This window comes from Epinephelus lanceolatus, chromosome 23 (genome assembly GCF_041903045.1).
Source record: "Epinephelus lanceolatus isolate andai-2023 chromosome 23, ASM4190304v1, whole genome shotgun sequence".
Lineage (NCBI taxonomy): Eukaryota > Metazoa > Chordata > Actinopteri > Perciformes > Serranidae > Epinephelus > Epinephelus lanceolatus.
In genome coordinates this window covers 9,419,423-9,439,875 of record NC_135756.1, presented here as the reverse complement: position 1 = coordinate 9,439,875, position 20,453 = coordinate 9,419,423, and the positions used below count along the sequence as shown (strand labels likewise).

At 42.1% G+C, this 20,453-nt stretch overlaps 1 protein-coding gene across 7 annotated transcripts in view; it reads left to right on the top strand.

Moving 5' to 3' along the window:
• ppfia2 (PTPRF interacting protein alpha 2) overlaps positions 1-20,453 on the top strand; it is a 293,105-nt gene that overhangs the window by 262,927 nt on the left and 9,725 nt on the right. For 6 of the 7 annotated variants that reach the window (XM_078165276.1, XM_033614970.2, XM_078165278.1 and 3 more), the window contains 12 exons: positions 872-901; positions 2,694-2,824; positions 3,465-3,646; positions 4,709-4,799; positions 8,603-8,684; positions 10,877-11,077; positions 13,969-14,031; positions 16,027-16,059; positions 16,203-16,378; positions 17,670-17,767; positions 17,888-18,063; positions 18,666-18,734. In XM_078165276.1, coding sequence (XP_078021402.1) covers positions 872-901; positions 2,694-2,824; positions 3,465-3,646; positions 4,709-4,799; positions 8,603-8,684; positions 10,877-11,077; positions 13,969-14,031; positions 16,027-16,059; positions 16,203-16,378; positions 17,670-17,767; positions 17,888-18,063; positions 18,666-18,734 — 1,332 coding nt within the window. The remainder of the gene's footprint in view (positions 1-871; positions 902-2,693; positions 2,825-3,464; positions 3,647-4,708; positions 4,800-8,602; positions 8,685-10,876; positions 11,078-13,968; positions 14,032-16,026; positions 16,060-16,202; positions 16,379-17,669; positions 17,768-17,887; positions 18,064-18,665; positions 18,735-20,453) is intronic. The other variant, XM_078165277.1, reaches the window with a different exon arrangement.

Sequence of the window (20,453 nt, the reverse complement as noted above, 5' to 3'; positions counted from 1 at the left end):
AGAAAGAAAATAGTTCCTACATGAAACTGCTCACAACAAGGTCTGTGGATTATCTTGAGTAGCCAGGTCATGATTTCTGGAAAGAGACCTTGCTGTTGAGTTTTTCAAATGTATTTCTTTTTCTTTTTTTTTTGGCACTTTGAGCACCACAAGCTGAGTGTCATCTAGTTCCATTATATTAATGAGAAGGCAGACATCTCTAAGGCTGATATCTCCAACACTCTGCAACTCACACCAGAACAATCTAGATTGATAAATAGCACTACAGGTATGAGGAAACATGTATTTTTCATTTGGGGGTGAACTGTCTCTTTAAGCTGTTTAGGTAGAGAAGACTTTCATTTTAAGGCTTGCTGCATTAAATCAGCATGCAGAGAAAGTCGTGACAGAAACTGTCTTGCTCTGTCAGCTGTCATCATGCAGGTGTCACAGGGACAGCTCGCAGTTTCTCTGAGAATAGACAATAATCTGTTCTACAGCTCAGCTCCTCTCTTACTCTCTCCATGATGCTGACCTGAGGCTGAAACACTCCAGATGTGCCCATAAAGGAGCTTTTATTACATAAGAAAATAATCATATGCCCCTGTAATCCACCAGAACAAGGGAAGTGTGTAATATGTCCTTCACCCGGAGGCTTTTAAAGGCTTTGATTTTATTGATCAGTGAAATGACTTTTTTACCGATCCTTCAGTGTTCTTCTTTATTGATCTGTGAATTGATGCTCTGGTATTGGGAAAAGGCTCATGAGCATCTGATGGTGTATGATGTTCATATGAATGAGCTAGTCGTCTTTCATTATGTGGAAATGTGTTTGTTCATACCGGAACACATGGATATTGATGATTGCTCTTATCTTTTCTCTGCCCAACAGCCCAGTGATCTGAGGAAACACAGGAGAAAGGTACGTACAGCATCACAACATTTTTAAACCATGTTTCCCTGAATTAATTGTTTAAGGGGACCTATTACGCTTCTCCGCATCTTGTGTCTTATATATAATGTTAGAATGAAGGGTGCTCCTATCAAACGATTTAAAAGACTCAAATAATGTGGTAAATGTTTGTTAAAGTAATCCCTATGAGCAAAAACCTCAGGCTTTCAGACCACTCTCCAGACACTACTGCAAGTGTTTACATTACGTAGCCTACACTGCTACATGAAGCTACATGCTGACTTCAGGAAAACATGTAATGTTGGTTGTTGATGTTGTTAATTTCAGATCATATTCCTGCTTTAACGTGACCCATTGTGTTATGAAGTTTTTATTGGTGATTTTTCATGTCAGAAATTGCTGCTATTCTCTGATATAGTCATTCCCTAGCTGCAAGTGCACTGCTAATGTACCTGTACATGTAGCTAACGTCAGAAACACGTAATCTTGGTTGCTAATGTTGCTAATTTCTCCCCAGTTTTGGGTCATATCCCTACTGGAGCATGTCTGGTTGTTAGGAAACTTTTTATGGGGATTTTTAATAGGAAGGAGTACCGTTGTGCACAGTCATTCCCTGGCTGAAAGTTTATTGCTACATGTAGCTTCATGCTAATGTCAGAAAAACGCATTCTTAATTACTGATGTTAATTTCTTCATGATTTCAGATCATATTTTTGCTGGAATATGTCTGGTTGTGTTATGAAGCTTTAATTGGTGATTTTTCACAGTAAAAAGTGCCACTATTCTCTATTACAGTCATTCCCAGGCTACAAGTATAATGCTAACGTATATGTAGCTACATGCTAACATCATGTAGCTTACGTCAGAGAAAAATGACACCTTGGTTGCTGATGTTAATTTCTCCTGATTTCGAATCATATTCCTGCTGGAACATGCTGAGTTATGTTTACAAGCTTTTATTGGTGATTTAAAACAAGAAATAGTGCTACTATTCTCTGTTAAAGTAAATTGCTACATGCTAACGTCAATGAAACATGTACACTCGTGGTGTGTCTCAAATCACATACTTCCGTTAGTATACTTATATGTAGTATACTATGTGCACTATGTACTCATTGGCGTAGCTAGCATTCACGTTATCGTTCGCAGTACTGAATCATTACAAACTAAATTATCCCAATCAACATACTGCTGACTTATACCCGACAACCATAAAATGTGCAGCTATTCTTTATTACAGTCATTTCCCACCAGCAAGTACACTGCTAATGTACATGGAGCTACATGCTAACACCTGGGGAACATTTAATCTTGGTTGCTGCTGATGTTGTTTTATTTCCCTCCAATTTCAGTTCACATTCCTGCTGGAAGATGTCTGGTTGTGTTTAGAAGCTTTTATCTGTTATTTTTCATAGTTAAAAATGTTGCTATAATCCATTTCAGTCATTCCCAAGCTTCAGTGATGGTGCAGAGATGCAGCAGATCCAGAAATGCTGACCGGTCAGAGCAGACTGTGCTTTTGTTGTTAGCAGGGCTTTAAGAGACAGGAGCTAAAACAAAGCCTTCTCAGACAAAGGGTGAATACAGGTGTTCCAGCACAGACAGTATGAGACAAATAATGTATTTTTTGAATATCAAAGCAAGTAAACATGTTCTAGTAGCAACCCAGAATACCCTGTCAATGTGCACAATAGGTCCCCTTTAATAACATGATTGCTGTAGTGACATCCTGGATAAATAGGTGATGTACCGGTATCCGAGGGTCACGTTTAATGTCCCATTCTTTGCCCTCATCCCTCAGATAGCAGCGGTGGACGAGGACGGCCGTGAGGACAAGGCCACCATCAAGTGTGAGACGTCCCCGCCTCCGACACCACGCACCGTCCGAATGACACACACACTGCCAGCCTCTTCGCACAATGACGCACGAGGGTAGGTGTCAGCCACACGACCATTTCTTAAAGACAGAAGTGATGTTGAAGTTGGAGTTATTGTTGCATTGATCGCTTCATGCTAAATGTTTGGACTTTTAAGTATTTTTTGTGTGATTGCTTCTCTACCTTAGATGCAAATGATTTTCTTTCTTGTAAAGTGTAGCTTGATGTACTGGTTTTCAGATAATGTAGTCATCTTAGCTCTGCCTGTTTTTCCTTTGGATGAAAATGAGACAGTTTATTATGAAGCTTCCAGTTTCGCCATGCATCATTTTTATGCAAGCTAGGTACTTTTTCAAAACTTAAGGTGCAGGCAGTAGCAACAATATTAGATGAGTCTTCAGTAATTGGCATGGATAAATGAGCTTAATAAGTAGAGTCGGGGAAAGCAGCAAATACTTCACAGAAAACACATAAAAACAGAGCAAACGAAGGTATTAAAATAAAGTGAGAGGACGATTCTTGGAACAATATCCATCGAGGTATGTGTGAGTTGAGCCCACTATTAAGAACTGTCTATTCTCATTATTTATTACAAATAAATACACTTTTTTCCCCATAAGATTATTGACAGTCTAAAGTAAGGACCTTTGAGAAGTGATCTTTAAACTCTTTAACTCATGTCTTTGTGTCCTCAGGATCGTGGCCTCTCTGGAAGCTGAGGCCAGCGCACTGAGTAGTGTAGCCAGCAGCCAAGACTCCCTCCACAAGCAGCCAAAGAAGAAGGGCATCAAGTCCTCCATCGGACGACTCTTTGGAAAGAAGGAGAAAGGCAGACTGGCACATCTGGCACACAGACAGGTCATGGTAGATCCACAAGGTGGGCACTGGAGACATGTTTCAACGATACTGATTATAATGTGCTGATATTTCACCTGATTCCTAATGTGTAAAGTTTGGATTTTTTTACTGGTTACTTTATAAGTAAGGAGTAAAAATAGGTCATCACAATTAAAATCTATAATCATCTCATTTTGTAGGCCTGTTTAACTCACCCCAACACTACCTAAATCTTAAAGGTCCAGTGTGTAGTATTTAGGGGCATATATTGGCAGAAATGACATATAACGTAGTAAGTATGACTTGTTTTGTGTGTAATCATGTGAAAATAAGAATAGCTGTGTTTTCATCACCTTAGAATCAGCTGTTAATATCTACATAGGGAGCAGGTCCTGGTCGATGGAGACTGCTGTGTTGCACCACCATATTTCTACAGCCCAGATCGCACAAATTTTTCGTGTCGGCCGCTGTAGTTAGAAGCCCGACTGTGACAAGTAGCGTTGATAAAATGCTAACTTCTTTCCACATAAACAGCTTTATTAAGCATTTTTAGGGGTTTAAATCACTGGGTCCATTTGTTTCGGAGAGGAAGAGACCTTTCCGGATAATTTGGCTCCTTCTGAATAATGAACACTGAAGGAATTCTAATCAGGAGCAGTTTCAGCTGGTTGCAATCTGCAGTCCGAGCTTTGTGACATGCTGCTCAAAACTTTAATTACTGTCAAAACAGACTCCCAAGAATTCTTACAACAGGTTTGATATTATCCAAACCAGTTGAAGGCAGAATTTGTCGTGCAGTGTTCTGCAGCCCGATGACAGCAATCTCTGCTTTGTCTGAGTTCAGCTGAAGAAATTTTTTGACATCCAGCTTTTAACATCAGTAAGGCCGTCATTAAGTGAACACATCATTCCAGGGACTGTGGATCTAACGGGCAGGTACATCTGTGTATCATCAGCGTAAAAATGAAAAGAGGCACCATGTCTCTAAATAGTGTGCCCAAGGGGAAGCATGTACAGGGAGAATAAAATCATCCTAGGATCGACTCTGTTCTCAGTGTATTATTGTATTAACTGATATCCCATGTTCTTCCTCTTCTGTCAGCGACCCTGATGGACCCGGACATGGCGGGCCAGGATATGGGGGTGAGCAAGCTGGGAACTCAGGCCGAGAAGGACCGCAGGTTGAAAAAGAAGTAAGCTTTGTCCAAAGAAGCACATCAATAGTCTCCAAAGCAGACATCAGAACAGTCCCTGAGTAGGGTCTTCTCATACACAGCCAGCCAGTTCAATATATCTGCTCGTGCAAATGACCACATTAAAGTTCATGGTCAGTTTAGCTGTATGTTTTAAGACCTTCCACCGCTACATTACAGCCCAGTCTGACCTTTGACACACACACAGAGGCTGTTACCTCCACCTCCTGTGTTTACCTTTACCTCTATGACGGCACGGCTGTACTGTATACGATACCATAACCCACAGTGATAGGAGGATCAATAGAAAGCAGAAGCTGGATCAGTATCCAGGAGCAGAGATCAGCCTCACTGTATTCAGACGCTGAGCCAAAGTCAGACTATTGATCTGGGCTGAAAACCCAATTAATCTCACAAAGCTACTTTGTCAATTTGGAAGCCATAGATGGCTTTCCCAACACACATAGATTACACTCACCGTCAGATCGGGTGTCTCACCCCGCAGGAGAAAGGAGGAACTCCCTCTTGCAAGTCTCTCAGCAGGAGTGTTGCAGTATTTGTGTGTGTGCGCGCGCGTGTGTGTGTGTGCATTTGCCATGCCCCAGTGCCAAATGATGAATGTCATTTGCTCGAAGTGCACATTGAGTTGTCATGACGAATAACTTTGCCTCCCATGTAGTCAATAGAGAGTACCGTTTGTTGTATGTTGACAAATGTGTTGTTTTCTCTTCCACTGCACTGACTTCTTCATAGCAGTGTCCAGGATTAAGGCCACACCACCACCTTGCATCTTGGCGCCTCCTCCTCCTCCTCCACACTGCATGCCATCGAGCTGCCTGCTACTATTTCCATTTCAGCATCTTGATCGATCAGTACCGCTGTGGTTCCTCATTGTTGGTGTGTTTTGTTTTTTGTTTTGTTTATTTCCTTCAAGAGGTAAACGACAAGTAATCTGAATGTAACTGCGCATCTGAATGTAAGGCCATGGAGGGGGTCTTGCTGTGTTTCAGTGCATTTCTCATTCCCTCTGCTGCACGAGATGTGGTCAGGACTGCATTGTAGAAGATGACATTTTTATCGACCGGTCTACAGATGCTCCTGTAAACGAATGTCCTCCATTGTGAGATATTTGTGTGTGGATGTGTGGGCGTGAGCGCACGTGTGTTTTGTTTTAGCGCCGTTACCGTTAATTGCCTATTGACTCATTAACATTTGTGTACTTTTGTCTCCCCGTCGCTCTCCTCTCTCTCTCTCTTCTCTCTTTTCTCTCTCTCCTTTGCTCTCTGATTCTCTCCTCTTCTTACCCTTCCTCTCCCTCTCATCATCCTCTGACTCTAACAAAGCGGGTAAGTTGTGAGGATGTATAACTGACCTCCTGGATATGACCATTGTCTCAGCCATTTTGCCCTGTCTGCCATCTCTTCCTGTCTGTCCGCCATCCGTCCTCTTCCCCCCCCTCCCCCCCGCTCCCCTGAAAAAGACCAGTGCCAAAGCTGACGTCTCTTATCTATCTGTGTATCTTCTCTATCCTTCATGGCTGTTAACGACGCCATCTTTCTTTTTTCATTTACCACCTGAAGACGTTTCTTCCCCCCTTTTTACAGTGCAATTGCAGCTGCATCCACGGCTGGACAGAGAATGTGCCGCCGCTAAAACTGGGGCCCAATTTTTACACCCGGAATGTCTTCCTCTCCTTTTATGTGTCTCTATCTATTTGTGTGAAATAACCAGCTGTAATATCTGGTTATGGGAATGTCAGATTTTGTTTGTATGATTTGTCATAACTGTTTTTCCTTACTTCCCTTTCCCCAGCTATGTTCAGTGGATGTATTTCTCCATGCATTAGACCTGACCTGAACATAAAACATGAGCTATCTCCCCATGTTGCTGGATAGATAAGACAATGAATGTACCCTGGTCGTGTTGGGGCACACACATTTGTATGCCATGTATGTTCTAAGTGCCCTTTCACTGTACTGAGGCCTTCAGAGTGCTACATGTATATCATGTTTATTACTAAGCACCACTCTTTTCCATTTGTCAGTTCTTTGACAGCACACTCAGGGAATGTTGATTCAGAGTTTTGTGTTATGAAATGTCTTCACTAAATAGAATAAGAACTGTTTTGATGTGTGGGTGTGTGAGTGAGTGTGTCACCTTGGTCCCCTGTTTGTCGGGCACTTTTAGGCTGTTATACGTCCTCTGTTTTCTGGCCCGAGAGTGGGAGGACTCAGCACAATACAAATACCTCCGTGCACGACAGTCCGAGAGCGTCTATTCGCTGCTCTTTGTCGATAAGGTGCAATTTACATCGTGCAGCTCTCAAAGTGAGGCAAAGCAAAGTAGCGCTCTTAGGTTACACTTCAACACCTGCGAAACAAAAAATACATGGAGAGCAGCCCAGACTGTGTGGAGAAAAGTTACTTGTAAAAATACCCTGCTGCAAGATTCAAAAACTGCACCAACAGAAGTATCAGTGTGAAAAAAACAATCTCTCTCAGCAGAATAAACTCTGAGTGGCTGAACTGGGATGAGTCGGGGATTTGTGCTTAGATTAGCAATGCAGGTTCACTGTAGCACAGTGCCTTCCAGGTGTGTGTATGAGTGTGTTGTGTGTGTACTCAGGGAGCACATACAGTACCACTGCCAAGGATACACAATCCCTTAACTGTGTTGTTTTAATCAGATACTTACACATTTTAAATTTGCATCCGGGTCTACATCTGCTGAATGTTTCCTGCTGTAGGGTGAGTTCATAACAGACAGCTACTTAACAGCGACAGCAAACTAGCTTGACAATATGGCCAACGCAAGTATGGCGCTTAATGTATTCAACTGTGTGGACCTTGAACTGATGACTAAGGAGAAATCTGGACCAGTTGGAAACCACTGAAATAGGCCAAACTGAAGAGAATTTGGCAAACACTTTGTATCAAAAATGACCTTGTGGTTAAGACTGACAAAACAACCTCACATCAAGGTCCACTAACAACCCTTTACACAGTGTTAATGAGCAGATTGAGCTTGCTTCATCTGCTCCAGAGCAGCTTCTGAATGGGTCTGGAGGTGAGATTGTTTTATCAACTGCTGTTTCAAGGTCAAAAACAACTTTGAGCCTCAATACGAAAAGCTTTGATGCCATTTGTAGCAGTGGTGGGGGGGAAATGCATCAAACTAACCATGTGGTGTCATTATCCAACTTAAAACACTCACTTGTTCCTTGGCTTTTAACCTAAACTTTGATTTAATGCCATTAAAATCTGCTCAGTAGTTGCGATACCCTGCTGCTACAAACACTAAACATACACGGCAAAAGGAGGCGGGTCCTTCCTTCTACTAGCAATTATAAATACTGTAGGTGACAGGGAAACTGATAGTGTAAGGTTTAGGGATTTGGGAGTGAATGTTGTCACAAGTTCAGTAATACAAAGCGTGTGTGTGTGAGTGTGTGTCTCTGAGTGTAGCTACAGTTTGTGCGCTTGTCTGTGCCACTCTCTGGCAGCACAGAGATGAATGATAAAAACGCTGCCATTTTCAACACTCTTAGTGTACAGGCAGGACTAGGAGATAAAATGTGTTTGAGTACTCTCCTCTCATGTATTATATATACACACACACACACACACACACAGTCCTGTACACGCAGACACGACATGGTGACTGCAGGGATTTGTGAGCAGCAGTGTGCAAGAGTGAGGATGTGAGAGCGTTGAAGAGGGTGTGGTATCAGAGTGAGAACGTGTGTTTATTGTGATGTACAAGTACATGTGCTCATACAAGGTCTCCTCTGTCCCCGCCCTCAGACACGAGCTATTGGAGGAGGCCAGGAGAAAGGGTTTGCCTTTCGCCCAGTGGGACGGTCCCACTGTTGTAGCCTGGCTGGAGGTAAGTAGACGCTCTCCTGTTGGTTGATCTTCAACTGATGATTTTTCACTGCAGATATACTCAAATGCAAAGTACTAAAGTTGCATATAAAGAGTTCTATTTATCCTACTCTGAAGCTTCCTGTTGACTTTAGGTGCATGAATCTTTTTTCTGGCCCAGTTTCCACCAAACACTTTGGGTATGGTACCTTTGGAACCAACAGTAACCCTTCAGACATGGTACCTAGACCCTAGTGTTTCCACCACAAACAGTGCTCTTAAATGTGGGCGGGGTTGTTGTCACTCATTGCACCGTCCAGCACTCACTGTATTTCCTCCTTTATCAGTCTGCACCTCGTCTATCGTCCACAGAACGAGGCTGCATGCCGACATTTTCAGAGCAAAATAGAACAGGCTGCAGTGAGATTCTCTCTACATGGGATATTTAGAAATAGCAGGTTTGTGCATTTAGTCCTTCTCAGGCAAGCTCAGGGGTTTAGTGCTGCTGGAGGCCACATATTTTTACATGTTTGAAGATCCACTCATTACTAAAAGTCTGTGTCATCTAAGAGAGACAATTAAAACTACAGTAATAGTCAAAGTTGTCACAGTGAAATTTAAGGTGTGTTGACTGATTCACATCATCAACTCACACATTACAAGTAAACGTTCCACCTTAAAAGTCACCAGCAGTCGGCCCAGTGAATGAAATTATTTTTTCTCTGACTCCAGCTGCTGTGAGTGCTGTGCTTTCATTTTATAGTTACAGTTTACTAATAACTCTCCCCAGTATGAACAGTGGTTACATGAGCCTCAAAACCAGTCACAACTCAGCCCTGAGGAGAGTGACCGTCCTCTACTGACCAATCAGACTGCAGTGTTCACAGCTCCACCTTTTAGTACCAGATCTGTGTGCTAGGTACCCCAACAGAGGGGGACCAAACATGGGGACGGTACAGAACGGTTCCATTGGTACCATCCACAACTTTTCACAGTGGAAATGGGGCTTTTGTCTGAAAATAACCTGCAGAATATAGCACAGAATTTAAACTAAACTTAGTCAGTCCCATTTTACTTAAAGGGACATTTCACCCCAAAAGCAAAAACACATATTGTTCCTTTTCGTAGTGCTATTTTTTAGTCTAGATTGTTTTGGTGTGAGCTGCAGAATGTTGGGAGATATCAGATGTAGAGATGTCTGCCTTCTCTTGAATATAATGGAACTAGATGGCACTCAAGACTCAAAATCAATGTCTCAAGGTCTGTGGATTATCTTGAGTAACCGGGTCATGATTTCTGGAAAGAGACATTGCTGTTAAGTTTTGAGCCGAGTGCCATCTAGTTCCATTGTTTTGGAGAGAAGCCAGACATCTCCAACTCTCACCTAAACAATCAAGACTGTTAAATAGCACTACAGGTAAGAGGTAAAATAATGTATTTATGATTTGGGGGTGAAGTGTCCCTTTATTGTTTCCCATGCCTAAACATAAGAAGTGATGGCTTTCCGTTTGACATTAACATGTAACACATCCTTGACTTGATGAAACAAGACATTTAATACACAGTATCTGTACTTATTTAATATTGTTGTTTTGCTTAGATCTATTATGACTAATCTTATCAAGCTTTGACCCCAATTCCAAAATTAGTATTAATATTTAGCAACAAACGCACTGATGAACCAAAATAATACCTCTACAATTTACGATGAGTCATTGCAGTGAATCACTCACTGCATGTTCCTCTGCCTGATATTTTTGGACTAACTGAACACACTGGAGTAGAAAAAGCCAAACACTAGAAACACTACTGCCCCCAAATGTTCAGGGAGTGACCTGCAGCCACCAGCATATTCATGACTCCAGCAAACCCAGTCCACATGTTCCAGTTAGAGTCAAATGGGATTATTGGAGCTGAGAATTATTCAGCTGCTGATAAGGCGGCATTTTGTGCTAACATTAGACTCCATATTGGTGGCAAGATGTCAACTATCAGGAGACAAAATAATCTGCTGAAACTCAGGATGGTTGGATAAAAATATATTCTTATTTAGGTGGAATAAAATTAAGATGTTCTATGTTACAGAAAGTACAGATAGATAAGTAATTTTGGATGGACAGCCAGAAAAGTTGCCACTACAACTTTCAGTCTGGCCTAACTCAACATGCCTTGCTCCTTTGTCTCCCCCTTCCTCTCCTCTCTGTGCCGTAAAAGCTGTGGTTGGGAATGCCGGCGTGGTACGTGGCGGCGTGTCGCGCCAACGTGAAGAGTGGAGCCATCATGTCGGCGCTGTCTGACACTGAGATCCAGAGGGAGATCGGTATCAGTAACCCTCTGCACCGCCTCAAGCTTCGCCTGGCCATCCAGGAAATGGTCTCCCTCACCAGCCCGTCGGCTCCGCCCACCTCCAGAACCGTGAGTTGTACAGAAAATATGGGAACATGGACGCAGAGTGGAATTTTAGTTTTACGAGCATTTGTTAAAGACGGAGCTGATCAGGAGGAAGAGATAATTTTAGACTTTTGTGGGACAGAAATGAAAAAGAACATTTTAAATATTTACAACATTTTAGGAAGTATTTATTTATTTTTATTTTATTTTTTAATTTAAGTTAGATAAGATCATTGCGTCTTGACCTCGAGTCAAGTCATGTGACTTGAGTTCCCCACCTCTGCCAGCACATCAAAAACGCACCAATTAAAAGTAAAGTCTAGAAATGATGATTTAGGATTTTATGGGTAATTATGAACATATTAATTAGTAAACTTTTCTAGTAGGTGGATTTTGTGACATTTGGACAGAGGCAGATGAGCTGTTTTGCCTGTTTCCAGTCTTTATGCTATGCTAAGCTAACAGGCTAACAGGTTCCAGCTTTATATGGAGCAGTAACACCAATCTTCTCATCTAAATCTTGACAAAAAGTAAATAAGCAAGTTTCCCAAAATATTGAACTATTCCCTAAAACAAAAAATAAACTTTAGCTTCATTCTGCTTTTTCTGTTCAGCCAGATTCACTTTCTCTAAAAATAAATGACATACTTTCTGCCTCCAGATCAGCTCTGACAAATGTTTGTATGACTGACTGTCCTCTCCGCTTACATGCACACCGCCTCCAGACATGAGTGACACGTGTGTTGGCGGGTGACAACAGGCGAATGATTAGCAAACAGAGCCGTTACGATCACGCCCAGCACATTTTAAATCCTGCAGTCTTTGTGCTAACTAAGTGAATATTACAGTGGGAGTGGGTTTGTATAACATTGCTCCAGTGTGTGTGCTGTAATTTAGCTCTCCAGTTCTTCCACACCACAGTCGCTTTCATAGCCCCCTGTTGTCATGGTAATTGCATATGGTCTCTAAGGACTGTGCTGCTCCTTAATGATAGTAACTGTTCACGCTGCAGAGCAAGGACTAATATGCTTCATACTGAAGGTACACATGCACAAACAATGTGGACCATACATCACGCAGACATTAGAAGTCGTGCACTGTTACATAAACCCAGCTGAGAATATTCATTAAAGTTTTTAGTCTCCACACAATACTATCGGTGCATGCAGAAGTCATAACTCATGAGCCCCTGCACTTTCCCCGTCCCCTCCTGTTGTAAAATAACACTAGTAGTACTTTTTTATGCTCCCCCTGTTCCCCCCTTTACCTCACCCTCTCATCTACCACTTAGCTCCACTTCCACACCTCATGAAACTTTCATTATAGAGCATGCAACTTCACGCGGCCAATCACAAACTCCCCCAACTGTGACGGGCCCTCCGCCTGTTGTCGTACTTAAACCCCCCCCCACACACTTACAAGAGGGGGTTAATTGACCTTGTAAATATGGTTTGACGTGTATGTCAAGCAGAAAATTGAGGGAGGGGGGAGAATTGGTCACTTTAACTCCGCTGTCCCCTTGCAAACATGCAGTGAGGGAGTCCTGTGCCTTGCTGTGCTGCAATGACGCAGCAATGCATCAAAATGAACAACAGTTAAAGTGGAATGAAGGGTCAGTTCACACAAATTACAAAAGCAACTTTATTGCAGTTACTACTAAAAAAAAGAGAAGTGAAACTTCTGATTTATTTTTGTCAAAAATAAACCAAAACCTATATGACTGGACCATGTGGTAAGTCAATTTGAAAGGACAGACACAGGAAGTGTCCACGCTCAGCAGTCAGACAGGAGTCAGGTTAATTTCCAGGGCTGGTACCTGCGGTTATTCCACAGGCTAGTTAATAACATGTCGGGCAGGAAGTCCAAAGTGTGGGATCATTTTGAGAAGGTGAAGGACGAACCCAAGGTGATATGTAAACTCATCTTCATTGGTCGACTACAAACATGACGTATCATCTGAAACATGGAAGTAGCTACATGCCCATTAGCCCACAGCGTCATTAACAGGCGGCTCGCTCAGTGTGTGACGTGCACTTGTAGATAAAATATAGGCCTATATTAATGAAGGTTCATTAGTACGGTTTTGTATTTCTCTGTAATGTAGCACAGTGTTAACAATGTTACTGATACTATTCTTTCTCACACCTTCAACTCAAACCACCAAAATATATCATTTAATACTTAAATTCATATCAGAAAAATGCGGGCAACTAGTCGACTAATGGCCCTAAATGACGACTATTGGTCGACTAGGAAAATTCTTAGTCAGGGGCAATATATATAAATAGAACAGCTAGAACAGTATAGTAAGTTCATAAAATTACAGCACTTTACTGTAATACAGCCTTTAAAACCGGAACAACACAATCCAAAATCTAACATGATACCTAGTCTTGTATTACAATATTGATTTAATATCAATTTATTTCCCAGCCACACTTTCTACTTAAGAAATAGTCCCCATTAAAGCTTCTGACTGTATGCTCTGTGGATCAGATGACACTTGGGAGAAGTGTCGTTTCTGTACTTTGAGTAAACCGACCCCTCACTAGTAGAATAAAGATGTAGAGGGAGGAGTAATGTGGGGTTTATGTGTGTTAGTGTCAATGATACTAATGTATATGGTCTTCCTTGTTGTGCATGTTAACTGTTATTTGTATGTGTCCTGTATGCCGACACCGGGATGTTCTGTGCTGTACTGTGTTGTGGTTTTGTCCTCTTCATGCGCCCTCTGACCCCTGGCGGGTTTGGGCCAGTTCATGATCTGACTGTGATGCTATAACACTATTGGCTTACAGTGGTGCTGCTCTTCTTCTTTAACACTGCTTGCCCCTCCTACCGGACCTCTACTACCAACCCTGCTGCTGCTGCTGCTGCTGCTGCTGCTCTGTCTCTTGGGCTCTGCCCCCTTGTAGCCGTCAGGCAATGTATGGGTGACCCATGAGGAGATGGAGACCATGGCAGCCCCTTCCAAAACGGTCAGTCCCCTTGTGTCCTTCACCATCACCCTTTTCTTTCTCTGTCAGTCGTGTGTGTGTGTGGGTGTGTGTGTAAGAGTGGGAATGGAGTGAGGAGAGACCTGGGTGGTGACTGATGGAGAAGGCATGCGTCATTAAACCTCTTTCCTGTTCCTGTGAACCTTTTAACACACATTTAAACGGGGTTTTAATCAGAGGAGCCTCCCTCAATGATACACAAAGCACTGTATGTATGTTTAGTCTAAGTCTTTTGTGACGTCTCAGTGAAGGTGTGAGTCCATTTTTGCTTTAGTTTGACTCAGTTCATCTGTTTATTTATACCAACCACAACTCCGCACACACCAAATCTCTAAAAGCTATTTTATGGCATTTAGCTTCTTCAGGTCTCCAGGATTTTGTGGGCTTATTTTGGGATAGCTGATTTCACGGCAGCTTTTCTTAAACATTGCAATGTATGTTAAAATATTTTAAAACTTTTTTGCAAGGACTTTACAGGAGCAAGTAAAACTTGCAAAACTAGTTGATAAATTTACACTATATTATATTATATATAATTTTACACTATAAAAACCAGGGCGATGGACGCTCACTGACGGCCGACCATTGGCTTGGTGTATCAGGGCCCTTAAAGCTGAAGGCAGCCCTTGCCATTGACAATAAAACTGCACTGTTCTAAATTGATTTATCCTCAAACGTTACCTGTAATCAAAAGCATATTAAATCAAACTCACCTTGATTTTTTTTTTTTTTTCCGCACCTGCAGTAGATATGGGTGCAGCAGCCTCTGGCAGGGCGATTTGTCTTGTCCGTTGTCCATGTCTTTCAGTGAGTGTCCAGTTGTATTTTGCAGTAGAAAAGGTTGATCAATCCATGACTTTTGGTCATGTTCCACCACAATGTTGCACACCATGCAAAAACAGTTTACCCTGCTTTCTTGCAGAATATTGGGGAACTGCCCTGCCTGGTGTTCAGCAGCAAAATTTGTTAGAAAAGTGAGATGTTCGTGTTGCACGTCTGCATTTTTACAACCAGAAACAAGGGGTGCAAGGGACTGCTATGATTGATTAAACTCACTGGAAGCTACGCTGATTGATCAAACTTGTGAAAAAGTTGCCGTCATTGGACAAAATTTTAAGGTCACACAGAATTCAGTGAGAGTGGTTGACTTTGCATTAATTGCTGCCATCGCAACATCCTGGAGAGGCTGTGAGTCAGCCTGATTAAGCAGAATTTAGTATGAAAGCAGCAGTTGTATCTAAAAGAACTTGACTACCTAGCAGGATGATATTAAAACAAAAATATCTCATAGTTTAGGTATTTTTAATCAAAATGTTGTCAAATTTTGATGGCTCTTTATAAAGAGATTCTCCCACATGCACCACTAGAGAGTGTTTGCGTACCACCTGTGGTACATGTACCGTAGTTTGTGAATCAGAGTCACAGCCAATGTGCTTTATCTCCTTCCTGGCTTCAGGACCTTCAAAGCTAAAAGCCAATTTGATGCCATTTTTCAGGACACCATTTTAGCCCATTAGTAACCTATTTCAAAACTAAATGCAAACTGTCAGGCCAGGCCACATCTGAGGCTAAAAAAGTCCCCCTGGAGACCAATTCCACATGCCATTTATATGTGAGCTTTCTTGCCTTTTAACTTGCTCAGCAGTGACTTCCACAAGCCTTTCAGCGTGTCTTGAAAGCACCTTGTCGTGAGTCAGGGTTTTTGAAAATGTAGCAGAGGTTGGTGAGAAGAAACTTTCTTCCTTCATCCGACTTACTCTTAGATGTTGGAGCACTGTAACCATCTTTGGGCAAAAAACCAATACAGATTTATATTTGACTTCTGATAGAGTAGCAAATAAAAGAGCGCAAACATGCAAATGAGAATTTGCTCAGCATTATTTGCAAGTTGCATTTGGATTTGTTAGAGAACAGTCAGATTACAGTCTGCCTCCATTTCCTGTCATAAGTATATTTTTCTTTTCTTGTTTCAATCAGAAGTCAGACTCTGAGGAGGGGAGCTGGGCACAGGTAAGGCCAGAGAAACCGGATGTCATTTCTTGGATTTGTTTATTACAGATTAAATCTTACAGCTGATATGAAAATGTATCCAGTAAAAGCACCAGTAAAGATCTGTTGAGGTAGAGTGTGCTGACTTGTGTCTTTTCCATCAGACTCTAGCTTACGGCGACATGAACCACGAGTGGATAGGAAACGAGTGGCTGCCCAGTCTAGGACTACCTCAGTACCGCAGCTACTTCATGGAGTGCCTGGTGGACGCACGCATGCTGGACCACCTCACCAAGAAGGACCTGAGGGTGCACCTCAAAATGGTGGACAGCTTCCACAGGTACTGCACTCACCTTAGCTGCGTCACACACCGCAGCTCACCTCGCGAACTACTGGACCAGTCAGCCTAATATTTTGTGTGCACGTGTGACTGTGTGCTCAAGGACCTGTCGTGGTTGTGGTGATTCACAGTTGTTGGAAAACCTGTTGTCTTGACTGTTAAATACCACCATTGGCTGCTGGCTCCTCGCTCCTTTTAACCAGCGGGTTGGGGCCAGAAGTCATAAACAATATCAAATCACAAAAGAAAAGAGCAAAAAGCATTTTTGGAAATCGTCCTGGCTCAAAACAAGAGGCCTTACCGTCTGTTGGAGGACACATTTTGGCCTTCATCTTGGCTCAAAAGCTGACATCCATAGAAGAGTTAGATATCATTTTGAAGCGGAGCATGTGCAGATTGAATCCATACCCAGGCACGTGATCATCAAAATCACCATTTTTGTTATCTTCACCACCATCTTGATCGTAAGGTAGTTGGTGCGGACAGTTCCACCAGATGCAGCTGTAACACCTGCATTCTGAGTAGCTGCAATCAGCTTTGGGAGCCCTGTTGCAGCCAGAATACTGCCTCCTGGTGAAGATCTGCACCCTACTGAGTGCACTTTTCTGGTTTATACATTTAAAAAATATTAGTAGCATTTCAGTGAGGCATTTATTTTATTTTTGGACAGGAGATAATTTAGGTTTTAGACCTGCAAAAAATGACTTTATTGTCAGTTTCAGGAAGTCTTTCTGTCACAGATGTTTTAGGCTGTTTTTGTCGTCTGTCCGCAATCAGAGTTTTTCATGACATGACCGTTTATATCCCCGAGACCCTGTGTTGTCATATGAGGACATCGCATTTTGGGTTTACTTGACCTTATACTTCATTCTGATTAACTTAGACCTGTTGTCTAACGAGGACAACAGGTCTATGTGCCGTCTAGCGGCAGTAAGAGCAGAGCAGTCAGTCTGCAGCCAATCCCAACACAAAAGTGGACAAGATCTAAAACCTGATCATATTGTATGATTGAAACTTGTTACTTCTTATTTATGATTGATAATGTCTGTAGTTTGATATGGCAACAAATTTGACCAATTTTAGCAACAGTAACAAGCTAAGATGCTGTGAGTTCAGAAGTACTCATTTGCAGACGTTGGGACTTTATTATCATTGGCAATGCTTAGTTTTTTGTACTTCGTGGCTGCTACTGATCCCAAATAGCTAGGAGGAATTAAAAATGCATGAATGTATGAAAGTGACCAAACAAAATTTTAATTTCAGGAGTACGTGTGTGTTTTTCTAACCCCAGAACAAGTTTACAGTATGGCATCATGGGTCTGAAGAAGCTCAACTATGACAGGAAGGAGCTGGAGAGACGCAGAGAGCACAGCCAGCACGAAATGAGAGGCAAGTGTCCCCAAATTAAAATAACAAATAAACATGATAACAAACCAAAACCAAGATGCAACAGACGAATAGACAGATAAGCCTTTGACATGAGATGTTTGTACATGTGTGTGTCTGCAGACGTGCTGGTGTGGAGTAATGAGCGGGTCATCCGCTGGGTGCAGAGCATAGGCCTGAGGGACTACGCCAACATCCTGCTAGAGAGCGGCGTACACGGAGCTCTGGTCGCTTTGGATGACAACTTTGACTACAGCAGTCTGGCGCTGCTCCTCCAGATCCCCAACCAAAACACTCAGGTACTCCAGCTACAACACACACTTCTTTTTTCATCAGGCTGTTAAAATGATGACAGTTCAGTTTCTCTTTGAAACTCAGACATGCAAAAAGGTTTTGAATTCAAACTAAAGTGTACCATACATTTTTATTCCAACATTTTCAATTTATCTGCAACAGTGAAATCACCTGAAAAGTCAAAGCTGGACCCAAAAATCAGGTGGTCTGGTAAAAATAACTTTCACAGCTTTTCCACACTGGATATGGAAACACCTGATCATGATGAGAACCTTTTTTTAACTTGTTTCGTGACATCATCAAGCCAAATTTAAAGGTGCTGAGTATGTGCAGAAATATCATCTGTCACCAGCTTCAGTCCAAAAGTAGAGGTGTGTTGTTATCAGCCTTCAAAAAGCTGGTCCAGTCTGAATCAGAACATGCAGATTTGCCAACTGTCACTCTGGCAGCTTGCCCTGTGAATTCTCGCTGCTTATCCCATCTATAGTCAGGTAAAATGGATATGCAGCGCGAACAACGTAATGTGTCAGCTGCCTCTGTTACCATTCTGCTATAAATAGCCAGCCTTGTGGAAGTCAAAATGTGTTTGTGTGTTTTTTTTCCTCAGGCACGTCAGATTCTGGAGCGAGAGTACAATAATCTGCTGGCGCTGGGCACCGACAGGAGACTGGATGAGGTGAGTTCTACTGTTAACCACAAAACTGACCTCACGACACATGAAGCTCGCTCAGCCAACTTGCAACAATAACCTGTTAGTATTCAAGAAAGATAAACAGAATTAATAATATCACACTCACAGATCTTTAATTATGCTTTCTGTCTTGTGTGTAAATCAGATCATCATTAATGCACTGAAAGCATTAAACTATTTAAATGTGACGTCTCAGACTGAGAGATGATGTGATCACGATGCTGCCTTCACATCCTTTTTCCTGAATGTCCAGCCAGAACAACAGTTGTATATTATTTTTGCTCAGTTTTCAGTCGCAGTGCAGTGACCCAGATTTTATGGTGTCACAACATAAAGGTTTTGAGGACAGACAGACAGTCAGCTACAGACTCTTTGGATAAGTTAATTTTTTGAGTGTTGTGGTTTGACACTTTTCCCTGTCAATAAATTCGACCTTTTATATTAGTCATTTGATTTAAAGCTGGAGTGTTGGACTTCAACATTAAACTAACGAGGGCTGCCTCCTGAAAGTCAAAGATCTGAATCGTTAAAGGGGAACGACTGTTTTTTTTTTTTTTTTTTTTTTTTCCCTCTCAACGTGGGCCCTATTTTCCGATCTACTTTTGTCTAAATGAGTGATAGGATGTTCAATATTTGACATTTCTCCAGTACGAAGCTAGGGCTGACCTGCCTACAGCCCGTGAGAGCGCGCTATATTAAATAATAGGGCACTCAGACAGCGTCAAACAATGTCAAAATACGTCCACTAAAAGTGTATTTTTTTCCACACAGATAGGCTCGGATTGTTAGTATAATTATCCGACAACATAACGGAAAGGAGAAATGAACGTCTGTGTTTACCTTTAGCTGGATTCGGACATGTTCCTCTGCCTGTTGCTGCTCCCTCTCTCTCCTCGTCTGCTCTTCAGTTTCACTGAGCTTTGCATCTGTGTACGTCTGTGTACTCCGTGTTCAACTAAATACGGGCGGTCATCAAATCCATATGGCTCATCCAGATCTAGCTGGTCAGAATCAGGTAAAAATTCAGCCATGACTACTCCAAACAGAGTAACTCCTCGCGTTTGTAAAGTCACTCCAGCGGTAACTTCCTGCAACAACTCAAATCTCGCGAGACGTGAGATTTCAGAGCCAGACTTTCACCCTCTGAGTGAGTGTTTTGACTTGCCACAAAAAACATGTCCGAATTTTTACCTGATTTTGACCAGCTGGATCTGGATGAGCCATTTGAATTTGATGACCGCCCGTATTTATTTGAACACGGAGTACACGGACGTACACGGACGCAGAGCTCATTGAAATTGGAGAGCAGACGAGGAGAGAGAGAGAGAGAGAGCAGCAACAGGCAGAGGAACATGTCCAAATCCAGCTAAAGATAAACACAGACGTTCATTTCTCCTTTCCGTTATGTTGTCAGATAATCATACTAATAATCCGAGCCTATCTGTGTGAAAAAAATTAATTTTTAGTGGATGTATTTTGACATTGTTTGACGCCCTTTGGTGATGTCTGTGGCAACTTTACTATGCTGGTGATGTGTTTTACGTCAACCAGCCAGAGCTAAAAGGGGGAAGGGAACCTTGAGAAGCGTCCCCTTCAAGAAAAAATCAACTCGTCGTCAGAGGATTAAAATTAAAAAAAAAAAACATAGATTCCTGTGGGGAGGGGAGATGTAGCGAGTTCACCTGGAGGCATACGACATAAGCA